Source organism: Ctenopharyngodon idella, chromosome 3 (genome assembly GCF_019924925.1).
Source record: "Ctenopharyngodon idella isolate HZGC_01 chromosome 3, HZGC01, whole genome shotgun sequence".
NCBI classification, from domain to species: domain Eukaryota; kingdom Metazoa; phylum Chordata; class Actinopteri; order Cypriniformes; family Xenocyprididae; genus Ctenopharyngodon; species Ctenopharyngodon idella.
Window position 1 is genome coordinate 4,407,582 of NC_067222.1, and position 25,597 is coordinate 4,433,178.

Genomic DNA, 25,597 nt, shown 5'->3' on the forward strand with positions numbered 1-25,597 from the left:
GGAATCTGTGGAAAGAAAACTGGTATCAGGCTGTTCCAGTTCATTAAATGGCAATATTCATTTTTAAATAAATGTTCTAGGAAAAACAGCGTTACCTTGTGCCATCTCATCTGTCAGACATTTAAGTTTCAACCGTCAAACACATAACGCGACCACTATTATAGTAAGTGGAGCGCACGGCAAATTTGTTATATATGACTGCGATTTCGCGTCGTGTTTCAGCCCAGATCGTGCATTCGTTTGACGGCCGTGAAACCTCCATGGTGGCGCCGGCGCGTCATTCGCTTTGAGTGTAGATGCTGCATATGCTTCTAGGCTATAGAGTTCCAAACAGACTGCGGCGTACATGTAACGTAAACAAACAACAACCAAAAAAAGGTAAAATATGAGATTACAAACGTTTTCTTCTTTGTACAGTAATAATTTGATACGAATACAATGTAATACAAACCTTAATTTCATTCAGAAATTTCCCCTCAGGATGTTTTCTCTCAGAACAGAAAACAAAATGACCGTTAAGTTCCAGTTTTAACCGGTTTGGCACAGACTATAGCTACTCAACACTGGGTTACATTTACATAGCACTGGGTAGGTAGGCTATGGAAGGGAGTTTGTTGACATTAAAAACTACCCAGCACCTGGGTAAAAATATTTAAAAATAACCCAATAAAATTACCCAGCAGGCTGAACTTTGGGTTAAAAAAACAACAGCATTTTTTAGAATGTACGTTTCTGCCGCTGCTTCAGAAGACTCAATACACTCTAAGCTAAACAAAAATGGTGCTAAATAGCACTAAAAGTGGTTCATTGGCTTGTAATCATAGGGAAAAACCACTGTTGATTGAAAACGTTACTTACAGAATGCTTCAGTCACAAAACATCAAGATATAGCCTAATTATACATAACACAAAGCAGTTTATATATGAATATAGGCTTTTTATTGAAGTTTGTGACATAATTTCAGTATAAAGCTGACTTCACAAACACCTTCACTCTAAAAAAATGCTTTAAACCCAGTGGTTGGGTTAAATCTTTGCCAAGGTGCTGGGCAGTTTTATTTAACGCAACTATTGTTTAAAAATTACTATATGACTGGCTTAAAATGAACCCAAAATAGGTTGGAAATTAAAAATCAGACTCATAATTACTAGAGGCAACAATAATAATCAAAAGGTGAACATTTATTAATAAGCAATTTAATACATGTTCATTTTTTAATTATTATTCATTAAACTTCTTAATAGATGTTAATTTCCAACATACTTTGAGTTCATTTTAAGCAAGAAATACAGTAATTTTTAAACAATAGTTGAGTTAAATAAAACTACCCAATAGGTTGGGCAAACATTTAACCCAACCGCTGGGTTTGTCCATTATCAACCCAACTTGGGTTGTTTTTAACCCAGCATTTTTAGAGTATACTGTCGAGCCTCTTATCAGTTTACATTCATTCAAAGACTACAGCCAATCACCATGTCTTAGCTTTCTCTCATCCTCAAATTGTACTCTTCCTTCCACATAATTTAAACTGCAACTGACAGCTCTCAGTATCCAAACCGTCTTGTTCCATCCCACCACCACCCCACTCTCCTCCTTAGATTTTAGATATGTCGCTCCACTCTCATATGTTTGCTATGAACTAGTTGCAAAAGCAACATTTTTAATTTAACTTGATGTTCTAAAATAAATAAAACTGAAATAAGCATGAATAAAAACTATACAGACATTTAAAAACTAATACTGTCACAGTTATGTTTTGTTAGACTTTTAGTACGCTTTCATTAGTTTCCTGTTTCCTTTGTTCAGTTTTCCCGCTTCTCATTTGTTTACATTGGTTTCAGCTGTGTTTGATTAATTAGTCTAGTTGTGTTTGCTATATAAGTTGAACCGTCACATTCATTCTTTGTTCAGTGTGTTTCTCTACCCTGTTTTGGATTATTGCCTGTTTGGTTTAAACTTTGTATTTGAATTTTATTATTTAGTCGTCGTCTGTTTGTCTGGCTGCAATGCACACCTGAAGTTGTGACAGATACAAATTATAAACACACACACACACACACACACACACACACACAAAAAATACTAAAACTTTAACTAAAATGAAAATGAAAACAGAACATACAAAAATAAAGCCAAAAACAAGCCTTAGTATCTCATGCAGTGTTGCATTTCAAGTAGGTGTACATTTATTTTTTCAAGGATTTTGAGACATTTACTAGAAAACAACTCAAAAGGATGAATTAAAAACTCATTAAGAAGTCATTTTTTTCTGTGTTCTAATCACTTTACTGTGGGAATGTTTCTAAAGCAGCAGACACAACAGAGCAGATACTTTATCTGTCATAATGACTGAATGCATTGCAGATTTTTCAAGCTTGGTAAATAACTCTAGATTTTTGGGTACTGCAGCCTCTTCAGTCTCTTTCCCTTCGTTACCGTCTATCTTCCTCTCGCTCTCTGCTGTGTTTCCTGTCACAGATCGCCACAGGTGACCGGATCATTGATCGCAACACACAACCGTACAGGAAACAGCTGTCAGACCCACCGAGAAACAGTTATATACAATCAAAGGCAGAGATATATTTAGCACGCAAGTCCTGTGACAGGCCATGAAATGGAAGAGTGATGAACAAATGAAGACTGTGAGCGGAGACGAGTTTCATCAGAGACACAACAGTCGTAATTGTGAGACGCACGTTACTCCGTCCATTGACCTGAACACTCAGATGTTGAGTCATTATGAATAATTTAAGAACGGCAGAGCATCCAACTCATATTTCACTAGAATCAGCATTCGCACGCACTCCAACGCTGCTCGTTCACGTTACGACATTGGAGTCGCCAAAACAAAATGAGGGAAACATGTCTTTGTGATCTTCTGGGAATACAGCGTCTGTGATTTCTTAAAGACTTAAAAAGTGACTTCAAAGGTTTAAATGAAGCACACACTAGAGTTTTAAGTTTGCATCAAAAAGTGAACAGAGAATTTTAGGATTTTCAGACTCAATACAGTCAAGAATGATCGTGTAATTGACACGTTTGTGATTGGTTATGTAAAGCGTGCGCTAACAATGCAAAACGAAAAAGAGAGTTTTATACGCGCCGGTCAAAATTATCATTATATACATACGTTCATGGCATCCTAAATCTGTATGACTCTTTTTTTTCTGTGAAACACAAAAGGAGATGTTTTGCAGAATGTGAACGCACCCAAAAGTAGTTAATTAGCATAACTGGTAACACTTTACAATAAGGTCTTATTTGTTAAAGGGATAGTTCACCCAAAAATGAAAATTATCCCATGATTTACTCACCCTCAAGTCATCCTAGGTGTATCTTCTTTCAGATGAACACAATCTGAGATATATTTAAAAATATCCTGAGCTTTATAATGGTAGTGAAGGGGGGGCATGTTTTGAAGCCCAAAAAAAGTACATCCATCCATCATAAAAATAATCCATACGGCTCCAGGGGGTTAATAAAGGCCTTCTGAAACGAAGTGATGAAAATATCCATATTTAAAACTTTATTAACTATAATAACTAGCTTCTGGCATTCGGCTGTACGCATCGATTTGCGGTGGAAGAGTGACCTCTGATCCGACACATGATGTAATGTCGAACACAGAAGCTCAGAGGAAAGAGCAAAACAAAACAGGATTTCAAAATGAGAGAAGAGTAGCTTGAGTTTGTTGCACAGCCCTGTTTGCTTGAACCACGAGAGGCGTCTAAGCTTACGATACTTCTACATCCTGCATCATATATCGCGTCACGGGTTACTCTTGTGGCGCAAGTCGACTTGTGCAGTATGTGTACGGTCGTCCACTGGAAGCTAGTTATTTGAATTTATAAAGTTTTAAATATGGATATTTTTCTTACAAATATGTAAGAAAAATTGCATGAAAGTCATGTTAACTCATTTTTCGGTCTGGGGTTTGTAATATGGGAATAAATACAGATCTTTCAATCAGAGGAAATGCTTTGCTCGTGGGCACAGAGGTTGCAGTAAAGTTTACAGCTCACATTCTGGAGTTGATATAAGTAAACTCTGTTCTGTCAGTCCAGATCCCTGAAGACACTAAACCTGCACCTGCAGCGCAAACGTCTCATCATCAGCATCCCACCAGGAATCTGCGTGAATTCACAGGTTAAATCTCATGGGAGGTGCAACTCCAGCATGTTTCTGCAGTCGGTCTGTCATGTGTCGAGCGACAGCAGCTGCCGTCTGATTCCCACATTATTACACAAATGTGTGACGGGACACTCCAACATTTCTCTATTTCACTCACAGGAATGCAATACTATTACAGCCAGAACTGGAAGGAAATTTGCTTAAAGTCAATGTAAAATTAAAACCGACTATTCTTGCAGTATTAATTATAAATTATTTATATAAATTATAAATGATTTATCTATGCACATTATTTTATTTTTTTTAATTCATGTGCCCTCATAAACTTTAATCAGAATAACTTCTCCTTGCAGCTCAGCTCTTCTCTTCTTTGATAACGAGGGTGGGACAACCTGCCAATCACATGAGATCCACCAATAGCAAACCACAACCATCCAATCAATTCCCCACGGACAAAATCAAGCCCCGCCCCACATTTGTTCTTGTTCGTCAAGCCGTTTCACTCAGATATATATCACAATAGAGAAGAAAAGTCTATTGCAACTTCTGTTTCATGCTTACTTCAGTTGTCATGTAAATAATAGCTGTATCCCTCAATGCCAAATTCCTCAACGCTTATCTTGACTTTTCTTTTTATGGAAGCTTGTTTCCGCCACGGAATAAAAAACAAAAAAGAAAATAGCGACTTTATCTCACAATTCTGACTTTTTTTCTCACAATCGCGAGACATAATTTGCAATTGTGAGTTATAAAGTCAGAACTGAAAGATATAAACAATTCTGAGAAAAAAGTTAGAATTGCAAGTTTATATCGCGCAATTCTGATTTTATAACTCACAATTCTGACTTTATAACACGCAATTGTGAGTTTATATCTCGCTATTCTGAGAAAAAAAGTCGCAATTACCTTTTTTATTTTTTATTCAGTGGCAGAAACAAGCTTCCATGCCTTTTCCAGTGTGATGAACGAACCAGAAGCAAAATCAACCATGATTTTAACTACTAATCTAATTTTTGATGTTTTAAGAATTGAGAGAACACAAAATTGGATTATTGTTTCTGGTTTAACACTGTGCCAGCCTTTTTTCATGGCAAGAAAGGTTCAAATATAATAAAATGTACAGTAAAACTCTACATACATTTTTAGGAAAACCTCTCTTCAAATAAAATAAAATAAAACAAAATATACCATGAAATAAAATAAAATAAAAATGATTTGCTCAGGGGTTTTCAGAGATCATAGATTCTGGCATGGCAAAACTGGATTAAAAACGTTAACCAATTTTACTTGCTGAATTAAAACATACAGCATGATGACGTCACATGTTAATAGATACTGCACGTTTGGTGAAAGCATGTTTAATTGTCATAAAAACAGTGCCACAATACAAATAAAGATCTAAATGCACTCTAAAAAATAATGTGTTGGCTCTACGAAAAAAAAAAATTAACGCAACAGCAACAAGCTACATTGAGTTAGAGGAACTTAATAATTTGTAGCATAAACACTAAATTTTAAGTTGATCACTCAAAAAAATTAAGTCGCTCCAACTACCAGAGTTGTTGCCCTGGAAACAATTAATATTATCTATTTCAGTTTAAATCAACAGCTATCATAGCACATGCTAACACAACTTACTTAGCATGTATATTTAATGAACATGTAAGGTATTACTTGTCACTGGCATTAGCGCAGTCATTGCTTCAATGGTGTTTACCATCATGCTCTTCAGCACAATGGTAACCACAAAAACTTCAACATAAACTCTTTTAAATGTCAAACATAACAGCATTAAACACTAACAGGTCTTTCCCTTCACTAAAAACAAATAAATTAACACTTAATTTCAACATTTATTCACCTTATCCAGTCATAATACAAAATATGCTGGGAACTAGAAATCCACTGCCTAATTTCTGAAGTTATCAAGACAATTGCATTATGTTACTACAACTTAAAGGTGCACTATGTAATATTTTCTGCCCGCTAGAGTTCTATTCAAAACAAAGGCGTAGCTTGATGACGCCAAGTTTAAGCACGGAATCTTGGGACATGTGGTCTTCATCTCAACGGTCGGTGGAAAAGAATTGGGATAGGACTCGGGAACAAATCATGTTCATGGATGCGATTATTAACATTACTGTAATATGAAGCAGAGCAGGACCGAGTGTTGTGGGAGCTGAACGAGGCCTCTGGAGCGATTGCGCAACACACGCCTCACGAGCAGCAGAACTTTTATTATGCTACAGCAGCCGGCGCCGCTGCTGCTTTTCCGGTCATGAGTATGAGGTAACACAGCTTTGTTTATCATATTAGATACATTTGAGTGTGTTGAAAATGTTATAATGTTACTCTGTGCGTTCGCTCCGTGGCTGCTGTGAGACACTTGTTTGAGACACACTGCAGTAAGATAGATAGATTTTAGAATATCATATTAAATGCTGGATGGCTTGTGTTCATAAATGTAAAACGTATTGTATGATGGAGAAAATGCTATATTACTGTTACTAAAAATAAAGCTGCATCTGATTATGCTATGTGAGCTACTTCACAAAATAGTTTTTTTCTCTGAGGCATGGTAAAGCATGGTACTCGCAAATAAATCAAGAAAATTGTATTTAAACAATTAGACTAAACGTGTTGAGCTATATAACATTTAGTTTTCTGTCTATAAATATATCAAAATAGTTGTTCCATTGTCTATTAAAACATGTAATATATTAAAGCGTCTTTGGTGTTTCCATGGTAACCGAGGAAACCGAGGGAAATGCGGGTATGACACAATTGACAGGCGATTCCTCACACGTCCCGGAGCCTTGGTTAAAATTGCAAACATTTGTGATATTGTAAGTACTCAAGTGAATGAAATATATAACACTGGCCTAGTGGTTTGTGGATATTTTACTGCAAAATTCTTACATATTGCACGTTTAATTTGTTTTTTGTTTTTTAAAGCCAATTAATGCAGAAATTTGAGTTTCATTTACAAACAAAATTAAGATGATGTAATGATCAACATTATTATGTAAACAGAGCTCTACAAAATAATGTTTGCAACTTAAAAGGTTTAATTAAAACAATAAATTAGAAATTTTAACTTGTAACAATGCATTTATTTAAGTTGTGGTAACAGGTCCCCTGAATTACTTTTTAGAGTGTGGGTTTAAAAAAGGCTTTAAGCAAAATACAGTTTCTATCTTCTTTTCTGCAGGTGAAATTACATGATTTATGCAACACTTTTATGCATTTAGCAGACACTTTTACCAAAAGTGGCTTACAAAGCATTTACACAATAGTATACTACATTTTGGGAGCCAGTCACAAAATGAGTCCACAAGAAGATTGTAGTTGATAATTCATCACACTGGAAACTGAAGTCAAGAGCATTGTGTTGTGGGATACAATATCTAAGCTCTGTTGTATACTGAATATGCTGACAAATGTACAAGACTGATCAACCTATCACAATGAAGACATGACCCCTAACTTAATCTGATTGAACTTTAAGCATCACAAAAGAAAGGCATGGCTAACTGACTAGTCAGGAGGATGAGTAAGCCCACTTTTTACCTTTTATTTTTTATGTTTATGGTTGCAAAATCAACTTATAATCTTAAGGATAATATTCAAAGTTAATTTGAATATCTTTCAGAGCTGTAAAACATATGAAATGTTTAAAGTATAATGTCCATCGCAATGCCTTCACCTACTATCGGAAATGTGATAATTCCCACTTCTGAAGTCGTGATTACGAGCTCATCTCATTCAAGTTTCGAAATGGGAGGGCGTTCATGTGAAATTCTTTACCTAGGAAACTCGTATTTATGATAATTATGAGAGCACATGAAGGCAGCACTTGTGTGCCAGGTTGTGAAATTTGCTAAAATAGCTAAAAGCTAAAATACAGAGTTACAAATGCTAATGTTTCATGAACATTAATGTTTATTAATTATTAACTTGTGTTATTAACACACACAACACCTTGATGCAATATGCACACAATCATATATTAATCAAAACCAGGGTACACATAAAAATACCCACAAACCCACTGCAACCAGCAAAAAGAATCAAACAAGTTTTTGAGACTTCATCTTATCATTTGACCTTTTTTTCTACATTCATATTACATTGCTCATTGTTACAGTATGTTTCAAAATCTTCAAAGTTCACATACTGTGTTTATAAACTGTAGTTCATAAGTATGGTTAAAAATGAAACATTTTATGTTTCTCTTTAGTAAAAAAATGTTTTAAAAAGAAGAAGAGCAAATATCAAGTAGGTAGAATAATAATTTTGCTCAGGTCTGAAGGGGTTAACGCTGCGCCCCATTTGCTTCGGAAGTAGGATGTTGTAGCTGGGAATGATGTCACACTCGAGTTGACAGTACACAAGTCGGAAAAGCCAACATGGAGGCGTCCAGGGAAACCTTTGTTGTGCTTCCAGTTTCGCAATACAAACAACTACAGAACAAATATGAAGTACATCTAAAAAACATAACGGAAGAAGAAAGGAGACGCAGAAGGTGGGTTGCTTTTCGGTGAATTGTAATGGTGTGAAAACCGGCATTTTATTCGGTCGTTTTGTAACCAGCACACAAAAGGGTGGCGGCTCGTTCTTATAATACTGTGACTGTATTCTTTACTTAAATGCAGTTTATCTCTGACTTAGGATACTGATATCCTCAGTGCTGCGATCAACACAGCGACTGATCCTGAAGAATGAGACAGAGGGGGAACTCGGAGTCGGAGGAACCGCAACAACCACAACAACCCCGACTTCAGAATGCAAAATGGCTGCTCAGCGCCTCAACAGTAAGTTAAACTATATTAATATATTGTTTATTAGCGCTTCTGTTTGTCTGTGTCTCAAACGGTACTATCCAACCGCAAATTTGTGGACATGGTACTTCTGCTCAAAATGCTAGTGATTCGTTCGATTTCTAAGCCGGTCTGTCCAGACGGAATTGAACTTTAGTTCTGGGTTGATGACGCAAGACGCACATCCTTACGCAGCACCGAATGAGCCAATGAGCAAGTCCAGACGGGTTATTGAACGAAAGAACCGGTTCGAAATTAATGATTAAAAAAGAACCGACTCAGTAAGAATCGAATGAGAGTGTTCGAACTGTCGAAGTTTTCGGAGTATTATATAGGCTGTTAATTTTTGAGGTTTTGAAATTGTGCACAGTTTATCTATGAATGACATTTTGAACATGGAGAGTTGTTTGTTCATGTTTATTCATTTAAATGAACAAATATATGTTGTGATGTTAACAGTGTTTGCTTTTTTTCTAGTATATTTGGACAACAACGTGAACATGTTCATGGATCCCCAGAGGAGCACTGCATTCACCGGTCCCTTGTACCAGGCGGCAGCAGACCCCACCACATACTACTTAAATGAGGACATGACAATCATGATAAACATGGTTGAAGCAGAAGACTTGAACACCATAAAAGGTTAGATAACAATAACACCAATAATAATAACGTTAATAATGTCGCGCTTCCTAACCTGTTGCTTTTTGCGTGTTTTAGAAAGCCACCAGGAGAATAGTGATGCTGCATCCGACACATTGCCATCACTCATTCCACTGCCAGCAAATGATGGCTTCAGCAAAGAGCAAACTTTGTTTTTGATCAACCTTATGCGGCAGCACATCGAGAGAGAAGGCGAAGGTCTCCCTAAAACTCTGGAAGAGCTGAATGCACGGCTTAAATCTGCAATGCGCAGTAAAAAACATCTGTGGAGAGATGCTGCAGATAAGCTGTCCAGCCATTTCTTGCAGTCTTTCTGCCCTGACAAGGTGGCCAGGAAGTGGAATACACTTATAGAGGCCTACAAAAAAATAAAAGATAGCGATAAACCTAGAGAGAAGGGGTCTATCCGTTTCAAGTTTTATTCGGAAATGGATGCCCTTCTGCAAGCGCAGAATGAAGTGGTCTTTCCTGTCGTCGGCACATCAGTTGGTCTAAAGGTGCGCAGACCTGAAGCATTAGGACAATGCAACAATGACACTGCATTGACACCACCAACTTCCACATCAACACCACCAACTTCCCCACCAACACCTCCTCTTAAGCGTCAAAAAGTAGACTGTGAATTGATGCAGTTTTTGCAGGACTCAGAAGAAGCATGTCAGCGGCGTCATGAGGAGACACTAGCACAACTGAGGTCTGCTCAGCTGGGTTTTGAGGCTCTGATGACAAAGTTGCTGGACAAATTGTAATCGTTTAATGTTGGTAATGTGCAAATGTTGTGTATATAACTTATTTGAAAATCTTGAGACATACTGTAATATATGTTAAATGTATCGATATATTTTTATGTTGCACAAGTTTAACTGTGCCATTTGGATATTTTTTGTTTGTGACAAAGAATAGTTTTGCATCGTGTTGTACAAAGTACATTTTGAACTAATCAAAAAAAGAGTAATATTTCTACTTTGTGTCAGATTCTCTGTCTTGTGATAGCAGATGATTGTTTGGATTTTTCCTGTAAATTTCATAAAATAAAGACCTTTAGACCAGGAGGCATGACTGCAATTATTTATTTATATATTTATTTATTTATTTATTTATTTTTACTCAAGTTTATTTGCATTTTTAAAGTGCAGAAGTTAGCAAATCATGTTGTTCAAAGAGTGAAAATGTAAAACAATATAAAACACATTGGGTTGTTTTTAACCGAGCATTTTTTAGAGTGTATAGTATAAAATACTACACAGTAATAACACCATATCTAGTGTATATGAGTATATTTATTAAAATTATTAATGGATGCCACCTTAAAAGGCTGTCACTCATCTCAGTTCATTGTGATCCCACCGTTCCATTATAATCAGTGAAGCTGTCTACGCTGCACAATGAATCTCTTATTTACATCGTGTCTATGCTTTAGTTGCGTCCCAAATTATGCACTAAGCACTTATGTACTTTGTAGTCTACTTATTTGTGTAGTGTATGAATTTTATAAGGTTATTTTGTCATTTAACATCGGAGTCTGATAGCCCCTCCCCCTCTGCTACATTATTGAAGCTGCGACAGTTGAGTGCATGAAGTGTCCAACATCCCACACTTTGTTTTTTCAGTTAATTAAGTGCATCATCTGGGTATTTGAAGTGTATTTTTTATTTGGAATTCTCAGTGTGAGCACACTACTCACACTATTTATACTACAAAACATCATAGAAGAGTGCACAAGTCTGCAAATTGGGACACAAAATTATTTTGTTATAATGAGATAATTCGCAAGCGTGCAGTGGAAGTGTGCAAACGTTTTGAGTGGATTCTGACTAACTTAAACACCTCTGATTGGCCATTGCGTTCAGAACATCAACATACATGTCTGTGATTGGCTTTATTGCTCAAAAACACATTGTAAAGAGAAACCTTTGATGCTCTCCAGAGCACAAGCACAAATACGCACTGGAGCGTTTTGCAAAATCTGTTCTGCCAATTTGATACTATTATGGAGCTTTTCCACTGCGTGGTACTACTCGGCTTGGCATGGCTCAGTACGGCACGGCTTGGCGCGCTTTACTTTCAATTTGCTTTTCCACTGCAGTTTAGTTTGGGATTATAGACTGATCGTTATAGTTGCACCGCCTCTACTGCCGTGGATCCGCTCCTCGTCTACCAACAAGTCTGCATCTCATCTACTGACCACGATACAGCCATTTCTTTTTTCAAGTTTTGTGCGATGGTCGTTTAAAGCAAGTCGTTTCACAAACAAATTATACTGCAGTGGCTGTTACTGACTATTTAAATCTAGCGGGTTTGGTGCCTCGTGTTTCAAATCCAGTGACTCTGGTAGTGAAGCTCTCTGACCAGTCAGTGATCTGCAGTGTTTCACGTCACTTTAGTATTGGTTTGGCATGCTTGGAACCTCCACCAAGGTGGTACTATTTAAGCGAGCCGTACCAAGCCGCCCCATGCAGTGGAAAAGCGCCAAAAAGTGAGCCGTACCGAGCCTTACTGAACCGTACCATTTAGTGGAAAAGCGCTACTACAGTATCAACTGAGGGAACTTAGCACCTCGTAGCTCCCCCATAGAACTGGGCTTGTGTAGACCTTGACTATGTTCTTTTTTATACCGTTTTACTTCAATTTCATCACAAGATATTCAAACTACAAAGCTCAACATTATCTCAGATGGACCCGCATCTGTGGTCTTATCTTCTCTAGAGTCCTGCAGACTGATCTTCAGCATCTGTGGACAACCTGCGGTTACTGACACATGAACACCAAAAGCTGAAAAAACTCATTAAACTTTATCATAGAAACGCACTGGTTATCTTACTAACGTTCCTCTGCCTGTTCAGAGAATGAAGGAGATAAAAGTGTTTTCACATCGCCAAACAGAAAACACATTCACTCACGCTTCAGGTCCAAGCTGGACTATAAATCTCTGCTTCTGTCACCAGAAAAAGCAGAGTTATTTAATCTAGACAATATATTTCTGATTACAAACAGAAGGAGAAGAAACAGCAACACATCTTCAGATGGTTTTAAACAACTGCTGCTTTACAGGCCTGTACAGAATTGATTTTTACAACAACAAAGTGGTTTCTCTCTCTCTGGTTTCATCTACCTCCACAGTCTCTGTGCAATTTTGACCGTTACAAGATAAGCTACACATGATTTCTTAGGCCAGCGTTTTTCTGCATATATATATATACACACAGTATATACTGCATATAAATATATATATGATTGTATTTATAATATGAATTTCGAGCATATGGAATGGAATGCAAGTCTAAACATATGGAATGAAATTCTGAATATATAGAACAAAATGTGCAATATATGGAATGAAAGTGCAAATTTGACAGTACTTAATGAATACTGTAGGCCTATAGCTAGTTAAGTCCTTGTTATCAGAGCAATATCCTTCTGAATTCCATTTAAAAATGGCATTCTCTGAAATTTTCCAATACTTTGCTGAACTAGAAAATTTTGGCAACAGCTGGTCATAATCCAAACAAAACAGAGTTTGGAGTCTACATCCCGTCATCTTGAGGATTTGCAACATTCTTCTAAAAGAACATCATGCATCATTCTCAAAGGAATTTACGAATCTCTATTCAGAATTTCTTTTTAAATATTCTTAGGTTGCTTTCCATATATTCTGAATTTTATCCAAAATATTCAGACTCCATTCCAAATACTCAAACATCATTTTATACTTTTCATTTCAGACTTTCATTCTGTACACTAAAAAATGCTGGGTTAAAAACAACCCAAGTTGGGTTATAAATGGACAAACCCAGCAACTGGGTTGTTTTAACCCAGCGAATGGGTTAAATGTTTGCCCAACCTGCTGGGTTGTTTTATTTAACTCAACTATTTTATTTAACTCAACTATTATTTAAAATGCAGCCTTGGTGAGCAGAAGAGACTTCTTTCAAAAACAATAAAAAAATCGACATTTTCACATGTGTGATTTCTGGGGTCTTTGTTCTGGAGAAACATCTCAAGAAGCAAGCGCTGGAGAACTCACTGGGTTAAAGTGTCTCTGTCGGTCTCCACTTCCTCACCACAGCTGAATAAACGATAAAAACATCACTTTACTTTGAGCGTTGACGTTTACACAGACACCAGCCCCGCAGCCATGACAACATCACCACGGTTACCACGCGCTGGTGGCAGTTAACGTGCCAAATGACAGTCTTTAAAAGCTGAATATTAACCGGGCGGACTACCGCTGAAAAGGTGTGTGTTCGAGAGTAGGAGGCGGATTTCCATCTGATTATCCTAATGGCTGAAAATAGCACATGTGAAGCCAGCGCTGACAGAAGAGAGAGGCGGAAGATAGTTAGAATCAGCCGCGTTCTCCTACACTGATTTATCACTCATACTGACAGTAAGATCACATCACATGATGCTGTAGAGAACGAAGTCACCAGACAGGTCAGATTTAAAATCGTCAATTTAATAAGTCGATTCATGGAAAAAGCCATTTGATGTACTATGTGATGTGCTTAAACTTTCAGAACCCATTTAAAAAAAAAAAAAAAAGCATTATGTCTATTATGGAGGACGAGGTCATCGTGAGGTCAACTTCCAGTAAGGTCCAAAAACCATTACCTCATTAACATATGCCCGCCCATATTTACATAGCAACACCATTCAGGTTTCAGCAACTTGACTCATCCATATAAACTATGCTGGTATGCAGAGATTAGCTAATCATATAAGAGCTCATTTACATACAGTCTTTAATGTTATAAATGAATTATGTCTCCGTTTGTCATTACCGATTAAAGAGTATCTGGCGCCACCGCACGGTTAAAATAAACACATTTGCCGAGTACATTGGTATTAAAAACGACTTTTAAAAACTGTTCATGATTCAGTTTTGGGGACCGTGACAGAAGTTTGATGCTGTCGTGGAACAGCCGGCATTTTTCCTCCTCCCGACTCGAGTGCCTCATCTTCTTAATCTCCTCACGTAAATGATTACATTTCGATGACTTGCGTTTCTTCCCCACCGCAGAAACCACCACAGGTTCATCAATGTCGTCAAAATTATTCATTTTTCTGTTTTTGTTGATCACAAAGTACAAAGTAGATAAGGAAAACTAGGATGCCGGGTGTATTCAGAGCACCGCCATTACTGTTTACAGTGCGTGGAATGGTGCGCTGTGATTGGTTGAGCGGATATATCGCATTCTGCAGAGAAAGGAGACTGCCGTTTGTCGTGTTTTGGAAAGAAAGGGAGAAAACATGACAGAATAACACGACGGATATCGCATTTTGCGCAAAATTCATAAATGTCTTTTCAATACCGACCAGATACAATACTGATTTTGTCGGAAACTCTTTTTTTTTTTTTTGGAACCAAACTCTTCATCTGTAGCCTATACTTGATTTGTGCATTTACTGTTGTCACATACCTTAGTGAATTTTGAGTAGCCTAAATAATCTGTAAAATTACATTGTTAGAACATTATCCCCTAACATTCTTATAAAGTTTTTAGCGGGAAGTTTCTTAGCAGGAACTGGACGTGGACAGCGCCACAAACAGCATTACCAGCTTCAATTATTACTAACCAGATTAACTTTATTTCTGTCATATGTCTACATAAGTTCTTATTCAGAATTAACAGAGGTTTAGATGTTGTTTTTTTTAAAAATGTTTTGTTTGATTTAGTTGCGCTCTTGACGCTTGACTTCTTAACTTTATTTTTTTTATAGCTGTTGTAACTGTGTTTGATATGGCAAGAAGACCAAGAGAAAATGTGATGAGAAGATGTTGGCTATATAGTGATAAAACTATAATCATCATTTAATGGTCTGATTCACTGATATTATCCAGAAACCATAGATTTTATTAATTTCACGTGATTGATTATAATAGAACTGTGATAGTAGTCTAGCATGAGATCCAGCATTGCTTTAGGCAGGTAATCTGAAGAATTTTAATAACACATTGTACAATAAACATTTTGAACTCCTGAGACACACTAAGACATCAAGAATCATCGTAAGAATCTCAATAACGGTGACACGCTTCATGCTACAATGTATTCTGGGAGCCATGTATAATGTTTGTATCTGTGTGCCCTAAAGAATTTGTAATTTTTTTAATACTTCAGGTTATCTGATTAAAACAGATAATCTGAAGGATTGAGCCAGAGAAAAAGTAACATTAAAAAGTCAAGAGTCAAACTTGCCAACTAAAACAAACACTGATCACCATAATGGTAACTTCAAACCAAACTATTATTTTCAATAAATCATACATGTAAATCAACATGTAAACCTCTGTTAATTCTCAATAAGAACTTCTGTAGACATAAATAAAGTCTGTTTGTTAAGCTGTCCATGTCCACTGCCCGTTGGGAAACTTTATAAGAATGTTAGAGGATAATGTTCTAACAATGTTAACACTAAATGTTTTTAGAGAAATGTTATCCTACTTTTTAAGAAAACATTATGGGAACAAAAATAAAACTTGTCGCTGAAAACACTACCAGAACACAAACATTTCTAGCTGGGTTCATTCTTTCACTGTGTGAAAGTCCTAAGACGCATCAAAGACAGAGTGATTGGAAGGGAAACGTGAGTGAAAGTGCGCCCGCATGCTCCAAACCCGTCTTAAGAAGCTAATTAAATCTGGGGTTTTTTGTTTTTTGTTTTTTTACAACACTCCCTGCTTGTTTATTTGTGTTCCACTGGAGCAGCTGAAATTACACACACACATACACACCAAAGACTCGTCTGAACTTCTGATCCAGCCTTTTCCGCGGCGCTTAATGAGTTCGACCCGCAGTGACGAGAGCGTGCCGGTCTGTACGAGCACACGGATAGAGGTTAATAGATCATCTAAATGGGCTGTGAAACATCTACTACCACACAAAGTATACTCAATAACATGTTTTAATGAAAATACTGACACTATACTGACCTATTTGTATCATTTCCCCACTGAAGTCCACTTAATGTTATAGTCAAGGTTATCTGTGTCATAATTTAGGTTTCCACATTGCAATTAAACAGGCTGTTTTTGCTGCTGTAGCCTAACTTAAAAACTCCATATTTAAATGACCTCTATTATGTCCATTTGTCTAAACACCATGTTTTAATCAGTTCCAGTCCTTTGCTTTGTTAAGGGTAATTTCATAGCTAGGATCTTATGTATCTTGAAATGAAGCACAAACAAACAAAACCAACAATAAATATGTGATATTTATCTTGATAGATAGATAAATAAACAAAAAAACCCCGATAATTTTTTGATTGATAGATAGATAAACAAATAAAGTGATATTTATCTTAATAAATAGATAAATAAGAGATATTCATCTTGATAAATGAATAAATAAATAAGTGATATTTATCTAAATAAATAAAGTGATATTGGTTGCTATTTAAGTGATATTTTTCTTAGTTTTGCTGTTCTTCATAACGTTGACAATGTCATCTCCTTAGTAATCAAACATGCTTTAATTAAATCAATACAAATAAAATAATTACAACTTTTAATAAAACTTTACTTGGGGATAAAAATTGTTTGGTATGTTGTCAATTATGACAGCTGTGGGATTGATGTAATTTGTTTAAAAATATATTCTTTAAAATGAAAACTAATTATAATACACAAATAAATATTGAAATGATTCATGTTTATTTCTTTCTTTGCTTACATTATCATAGTTTTATAAATGTAATAATATTTGATGATGATTTTTCAAAGTCTAAGATTAAAAGTCTGGATCTGGGACCAGGGTTATTATGATAATAACTGAAACTAAAACCATAAAAAAAAACATTTTCATTACTTGAAATAAAATAAACATTAACTGTAATCAAATGGAAAAAAAAAAAGTCAAACATATTTTATTTCAGCTAGCCAAGGCAACATTTCTAATTAACTAAAAAACTAAGAATAAAACAAAACTAAAAATAAAAAGTAATTAAAATGTATAAAAATTACAAAAACAAATAAATTAAAAAATTAAAAAAAAAAGATAAAAAAAAAAAAATTAATAAAATTTCAACTAAAATAAAATGAAAATGGAAAATATAATCATAAAATCTAATTCAAAAAATTAATAAAAACTAAACATCTGTATTAAGATTTAATACATTTTTTATACATATATTTTGATGAAGGAACACACATTCACAATGAGTTCTGAAAGAGTCGTTTCTGATGTTTGCAGTTACATTAAATCAACCTTGTTTTATTTCTAATTATCATGAAAAATCACGTTTCCCATGATATGATGCCTTTATCCATGGCCTTTCGACCAAACATGACTCAGAGATTCTCACCATCATCATTTGGTCTCATTATTTCCTGAAAAACTGGCTGAGATTCTGCCGAGTGAATCTATTTCCACAGATTTGCTCTGTTTCTGAATGAACGGGCCGTCCGTTCTCATCCTGTAATTTGGAGAGTTTTGAGCGGCAGCCAGTTCTGTCTCGCTCAGCGTTTGCATTATTCATGTGTGTATTTATTAGCACTCTGAGGTACAATTAGAGCGCTCTGATTCTGAATGTGCTTATGTGTGTAAAAACTTTTCCTGCCAAAAATTACATAAACAAATCAAGCACAGAGCAACATCCTCTGACCCAAAACAGCATCAGGAACTCGGTATTTTTCATGCTTTATATCTGTTTGCTACTGATATTTTGCAACGGCAAGCTAAAATGAGTCATTTGTTAGTCCTTTTGATTTCAACATTCATGTAATTATGGGTCAGTCTCAAACTCGCAATCCATTTTCATACATGAAACCTGTCCAGTTGTGAATGTTAAATTGAAGGCAAACATCTAAAACAATGTTTCTCAAAGTTTTCAACATGAATTAAAATGATTAAACAGGCAAAACAACTGATATTTTTCTTTTCTTTGAACCATAATTCGCACTGGAAAAACCTGAATATATGACGAAACCTAATTTTAAAAGTGTTTTCTAGATCTGGAAAAGTTATGAAAATTAATAAAACATTAAAACTATATATATTTTCTAGTAATCTACTATAACCATAATACTGTTTTTTTTTTGTACTTTTCATTAAAATCATATATAATCTGAATATGAAAGCTTGTCTTTTGGCTCCATCATCTTGGCTGAAGCTGTAGGATTCAGAGATGACATAAGAAGGCAGACGGCAAGCGTGTCTTTTTATCCAGATGAGCAGGAAATTCAATCACGACGCCGGGAGTATGACTCTTTGGCCCCGTAACCAGAGTCACTGTGTCGCCTGAGGGTCATCAGAATACTAACAACACTGCTGATGTCCAGAGGCCAGACTTCAGGTTAGACTGTGACTGAATGGACGATGAATATGGTGAAAGAGGTCAAATCCTCCAGTCATTTTAAAGGGGACCTATTATGCCCCTTTTACAAGATGTAATATAAGTCTCTGGTGTCCCCAGAATGTGTCTGTGAAGTTTCAGCTCAAAATACCCCACAGATCGTTTATTATAGCTTGTCAAATTTGCCCCTATTTGGGTGTGAGCAAAAACACACCACTTTTGTGTGTCCCTTTAAATGCAAATGAGCTGCTGCTCCCGGCCCCCTTTCCAGAAGAGGGCGGAGCTTTAACAGCTCGCGCTTCGGTTGCTCAACAACAACAAAGCTGGAGAATCTCACGCAGCCAAAATGAGGATTGTCAGTAACGGTGTTCAGCCTTACATTGTTCAAACCGGAGTCGGACACTGATGGAGAGACTCAGGAAGAAGTTACAACTTTTAGAATGAAACTGGACATTTCTGAATGGTTAGTGGATAAATTTATGTTGTTGCTGTGGAGTGGATTCAACTCATCGACTAGCATGTACCGTCATGTTAAACTTTTGTGCAAATCCAGCGTTGAATTGACCCTCGTTTGTGAAGCAGTCTGTTGTAAAATGACGGCATGGCAACAACACTCTACTACAACAACTCTTCCTCTTCTCTAAAGCAGCCCAACATGACCTCACCCCCTTTGTTGTGTGTTCCTGGGGGCAGGGTTTATGTAAATTTTAGGGTTAGTGATGTCACTAACCTGGGAAGAAGCTCGTTGTTGGATATGTCTGATGAGGGAGACATACAAAATGTGAAGCGGTGGGGGTCGTGTTCTGCCTGAGCAGGTAGTACATTTGAATTTGAACCTACTTTGCGATCATTAAAAAAGTATGCTTTATATAGTATGGGTAATATGAATACAATTCAGACGTATTACAGTCGCCATGTTGTTACTGTCACATGGCCTACCAGCATTGCTTCATTGTCATTCACAAATCCTCTCCCATGGCCTTATGGGATAGTAAAGTGTCCATTGAATGCGCACTTCAGAATCTCACCGGAAGTAGTAGGTTATCTGGGGACTTTTCGCCTACTGTTTTTCGAATACAATGTATTCTGAAATACTACTCTTTTGGCATACTGTTTTTCGCATACTAAATAGTAGGGAAGTTTTTGATTTCGGACACAGCATTAATTTTTACATCAGGCATGCAAAACTGGAGTTCCTGGGGGGCCACAGCCGTGCAGAGTTTAGTTCCAATGAGTGTTGGGGAAAGTTACTTTTAAAAGTAATGCGTTACAATATTGTGTTACTTCCTAAAAAATGTAACTAATTGCATTACTTAGTTACTTTTTATGGAAAGTAATGCTTAATGTTACTTTTGCATTACTTTTTCTCACCTGTGCTGGGCTTCCTTGTTTTTTAATAACAAAAAAGTTCTATTTTTGGCAAACGTAAAGGCCCTTTCACGGCAAAAGCACAAATGCAAAAGGAAATGTAAATCTACACCTGTACAGTAGAGGGCGCAGCTCAAACAAACCTTTGCTGTTATGGATTGCAGAAGAATAGGACACAGGAAAAGAAAGTTCAACACTTCAGAAATAAAAAGTTGAAACAATTGAAACAAATGTGATGTTTATCTAAAGTCATTTTCCGCTTATTAGTATGGTTGAATTGGATTATCGAAGGTCTGTAGCAAAGACATTGGTTAATAAAGTGAGATTAAATACATAAAGTATATTTGTGTATTTTAACATATTTAACATAATATCTTATGTAATTTTACTCCTAAAGTAAATATATCTTGATTTAAGAATGTTTAGATATTAGTATTGGAAAACAAGCCAAAAATACTGAGGAAGAAAATCTTTTTTTTCTTTTCAGTGCACTGCGATTCAACGTGCTCAACTTGTCTTTTAAATATAATTTTGATGCAGATAGAACTGTTTACTCAATTCACCCCTGAATGCTACTAATTTACAGCCTTCTTGTACTTGTTTCTATTTTAGATTTAGAAGTGTCAGTGTCATTGCATGACTGCTAACATACTACAACAACAGAGCCTGAAACTAATTAGACATTATGTTATGAAGGTCTAAAGCTTTTCTTTCTCTCACAGACTCATTGCTCTTCTAACTCATAAACTTTATCATTCAAGCATCTTTTCTTTGCTCAAGTTTTCATGTGTTACCTCAGGTTGTTGCATAATTCTGTCACCTTGAGGGAAACGAATGTGTTTTTTTAGTGATTCGTTTGCAATCTGGCTGCCAATTGTCAATTAAAACTGCATATCCGTCCAGGGAGCTAAACTCATTAGCTCGCAGAGAAAAGAAAAGAAGCCAGAAACTTTCATGGCTGTGTCTAAATTAGACATACAGATCATTAGATGAACTTCAACAAGTTTCAAGTTTGTCGGAGGAGAAATAAAACTGTTCAAACTCATCCAAAGAAAGGCAGAAATGAGCAGCAACTGAAGCAGGATGATACTTGATCTGTTCTAAAAACTAGTGAGCGGGTATACTGTCTACATAGGGAGCTTCCTTCTGAGACAGCATCTTAATTGAAGTGGTGCCTCATAAGTGACAGATTCACATTCACTTCACAAATCCTCTCCCATGGCCTCATGAGATGGTAAAGTGTCCATTGAATGCATACTTCAGAAGGAGGAGGTCATCCGAGGGACTTTTTTCCTACTCTTTTATGAGTACTGTGAATTCAGACATACATTTGTCACATACTGTTTTTCGCCTACTATATAGTAGGCAAGTATGTGATTTCAGATGCAGCCATGCAGTGTTGCTTTATATTTTTGCCAAAATTAGTTACCTAGAAGTCAACATAATTATGCATTTATATCTATGCATTTGGCAGACTCTTTAATCCAAATTTGATCAGTTTTATTACATTTTATACAACAGTTCTTTCTGGTTCTGGTTCTCGAATCTGACTGGCTGAGTGCCGTACGATATTCTAGTATCGTACAACCCCTGCCTTTTCACCGTTTGTATCACTCCGCTTGAAGCGACTGTCATGGCGGCTGAGTAAATCCCCCAGATTTTTTACAAATACTACACTTGTACCACAAACTGTAGTTTTTAGGCGAGAATGCACTTTCACAGATGTGAGCTCCAGGCCGTCAGCAGCCGTTCAGTGCTCGTGTACCTGCAGAGAACAGCTTCATCTCGGCAAGTCCTTCAGGTATTTGCTGCTAGCTCTTATGTAGATAGTGGTTAAAAAAATAATTAATTTGGGGTATATCAAACGGCAATCTTTGGTCTTATTAATCTATTACTTGTTCCAGAGCAAAATGATTTGCGTTAAGAGGAAAATTAAATTTCATAACTTTATATTTAGGCTATATTTAACTTAAATCCTGTACTAGAGTGGGTTTTTTTTTGTATGTTTGACTAAATTGTTTGCTTGAGTTTTTTATTTATTTGATTGTGTTTATTGTGTGCTTGTGTTTATGTCTTTTATAATGGCTAGTGTTGTTCATTTAAATATTGTTCAATAAATATTGTTTTATATAAATAATATGCTGTATTTGGTATTGAGAAAGTGTCAGTCAATAGTATCAGTGAAAGTTACATTATTACGCCATTAGATGACGGCAAAGACTCTCTTTATGAGCGAGTCAGAACAATGAAGTTGTTTTAGTGTTATGGGAAATCCCCTTTACTTTTAAAAGGACAAAGACAAAGATATCGCTTTCCTCAGTGGACATTCAAACTGATTTTTTATAATGGATATAATATCATGGACATAGACCTGAAGAATGAATGCTATATCAGATGCAGGTAATACACTCGTTTAGTCGTTCTCTCTCTCATAATACCATAATACTCTACATAACACAATAATCTTCAATGAAGCGACTTAACATTCCTTCATTACTAGTTCTGAATTGATGTTTTAGAATTAGTAACGGAGGCTTGGGCTCAACTGTTAAACTGTCAACTTGAGATTTGAATCCATGGCAGAAGAAGTAGTTCTGCACAAAAGAGGGTTTTTTAAAGACACTCTGTTGTTGTTCTTATTTGTTTACACACTTGTGCTGTCGTTTACCTACAGACGGCCGAATGTGTGATATTGCTCATTTATCAGTCCATGCATTCCTTTGGAATTAAACCCATGACCTTGCCTTTACTAGAGCCATGCTCTACTGTTTGAGCAGAAATGCACATGTATAATGTCTAGAAATGTCAGCATCTCATTTGGTTTTGGATCAGAGCAGGTTTGGACAGATCAATAATCAAATTCTAAAGCCAGACAGTAATGTAAGAGTCCGTTCACATAGGTTTCTCTCTGTCTCTTACTCTGCTGAGATCTTCGCTGTATCACACCAGCATGTGTGTGTGAAAACATCTCAGCGTGAGTGTGAATCCAGGATCCTTCTGCTGGGAAGCACAGTATTTCTGTATTAATGTGACTGCCATGGAGAACACAGGCATCATCAATTGTAAATTCATATATTCAAATCAGCCTTTACAACAGAAGGTTAAAATATGCTCTTCATTAACATTTGGGGAGGCTGGAGCAATTATGCTAATTTGCAAATGACCTCTATTAATAAAATAAATAAGTAAATGAAGATACCAACTGTATGGGTGCTTAAAGATCTACAAAACCACAACAAGCTAGAATCAAAATGGCTGCCTCTGAAATCACAAACTTCCCTACTATATAGTATGTGACAAAAGAAGTATGTCTGAATTCACAGTACTCATAAAAGAGTCGGCAAAAAGTACTCAGATGACCTACTACTTCTGAAGTGTGCATACAATGGAAACTTTACCATCCCATGAGGCCACGGGAGAAAATTTGTGAACGGCAGTGAAGCAACGCAACTGACGCTGGTAGGTCACATGATAATGACAACATGGTGAATGTAGTACGTCTTTACTACACACATTCATACTATATAGAACATGCTTTTTTAGCAGTTGCAAAGTAAGTACTTATTCAAAATAACTACTCAAGAGAGCATACAATCAGGGTGTAAGGGGTTAAAAGTGACAGTTAACATTTATATAAAGCTTGATTTGATCGGGATCAGGATCGGTATCAGCCAATCATGATGACAGGACATCATTAGTCAGTATCGGCTGCAAAAATGCTGATCGGAACATCCCTATTCTCTAGTTTCACATCTCTTATCACTGCACACTCTCCTTCTTCACAAAATAAAAGGCCAGATGACTCGTTTTTCTTCAAGAATCTCTTTAGGGCTTGATTCACTTCACAAACTCTTGTGCTTGTGTTTGTTTACAAGCAGGAACCCTTCAAACAGACCCTGTCTTTAGTCCTGATAGCAGTTTCATCGATTAGATAGATCACATGACTCTAAAGACAGCCATCATACAGATGATTATCCAATGGGATCAAATAGCTGCTCCAACAATGACAGTGAATCGATCTGGATGTTCAATAAAGACACGAAATTGTTTCTGGGATGATGGTTTAATCTAAAGACAAAAGCTGGCTGCATATGACATGAGTTTTCTACTATTATTTTTGTTAACGCATGGCAAAATAATCCATCTTGAATCATTTATTGCGCATGCTTAATGACATAACGAATCTTTGAGCGAAATTGTCCAAAAATGTCAGAAGTGTTGAATGTTGGGTCGCTCCTATCATGGCCATGTAATGAAGAACAAATAAGAGTCATTCAATTAGAAATGTTTATACTAGCTTGTGTAACCCCTCCTGTTTGAACCGCCCGTTCTAAGTGGGACTCGAACCCGGGTCCGCTGGCATGGGAGTCGGGTGCCCTAACAACGAGGCTAAAGATTGCAGAGTTCAGGGGAGTGAGGTTTACAGGCACAGCTCTTACTAACTGGCCTCCGTTACACTTGTTATATGCAACATAAATCAATAAACTTGGTATTCTAGACGACAAAGACCATTGATGCTGGACTGTCTGCCTTGGCTTTTACTCAATTATTTTGTACAATATGACACAAAAATCATAAAAGACAAAACCATGCAGTGTTAACAAGGCTTTACATGAAAATTATCTCAAATTACAGATCAAATTGCAGATCAAAAACAGTTTGACTTATACAGAATGACACATAGCCTATATTAAATGTCTAGTCCTTCACCGGGAGAAAGATAAAATGATGGTGTATTGATTTTTCCTGCTGTGCTTTGATGAGGTAATGGCTTCTCGTGTACATGTTTATAGTGCTATATGAAGTTTTAACACCAGCACAGATGCTGATGTCTTTTATTGCGGGTCTCTCAGTAATAATCCTCATAATCATTGGGATTTGATTGGATCATAAAAGAAAATTCTGTAAACATTTTATCTTTGAGAAAAACACTAATGTGTGATGCTTAAAAAATACCATAGACATTAAGAAAGTAAATAATGTCAATATTTTTTTTCTTATTTCTTTGTTCAAGAAACTCCAGTGTTAAAAAGATCAGTGTTACCAAGTCTGCGGTTTTCCTGTGAAATTGAACCCCAAATAACATGATATTTAGCCCCTGGAATGTGCATTTTACCAGGGGGAACCCTGTCAAAAAGCAGATTTTACCCCCCTTGAAATGCAATTGGGCAATTGGGTTTTGAGGAGCAATTGGGTGGGTTTTGTTGTAAAAACCTGGCAACCCTGAAAAAAGATATTTAAAGAATGAGTGAAGTCAATAAATAATCCTGTTAAATAATCGATTCTCAGTATTGACCAAAATAATCGGCACTATCTTATA

The 25,597-nt window shown here is 36.4% G+C and overlaps 2 protein-coding genes across 3 annotated transcripts in view; one reads left to right on the forward strand and one right to left on the reverse strand.

Moving 5' to 3' along the window:
- Window positions 1-25,597, reverse strand: part of rbfox3b (RNA binding fox-1 homolog 3b) — a 327,667-nt gene that overhangs the window by 240,140 nt on the left and 61,930 nt on the right. The gene's annotated exons all lie outside the window — the stretch shown is intronic.
- Window positions 8,482-10,667, forward strand: LOC127509348 (uncharacterized). Its single transcript, XM_051887985.1, has 4 exons — window positions 8,482-8,657; window positions 8,804-8,946; window positions 9,430-9,594; window positions 9,673-10,667. Exons 1-4 carry the CDS (start codon window positions 8,542-8,544, stop codon window positions 10,362-10,364), a joined length of 1,116 nt encoding a protein of 371 aa, XP_051743945.1. The 5' UTR covers window positions 8,482-8,541; the 3' UTR covers window positions 10,365-10,667.

Coding starts and splice junctions, on each gene's coding strand:
- LOC127509348 (XM_051887985.1), top strand. CDS start 8,542: ATGGAGGCGTCCAGGGAAACCTTTGTTGTGCTTCCAGTTTCGCAATAC. Junction 8,658..8,803: donor GAAGAAAGGAGACGCAGAAG/GTGGGTTGCTTT, acceptor TCTCTGACTTAG/GATACTGATATCCTCAGTGC. Junction 8,947..9,429: donor GGCTGCTCAGCGCCTCAACA/GTAAGTTAAACT, acceptor CTTTTTTTCTAG/TATATTTGGACAACAACGTG.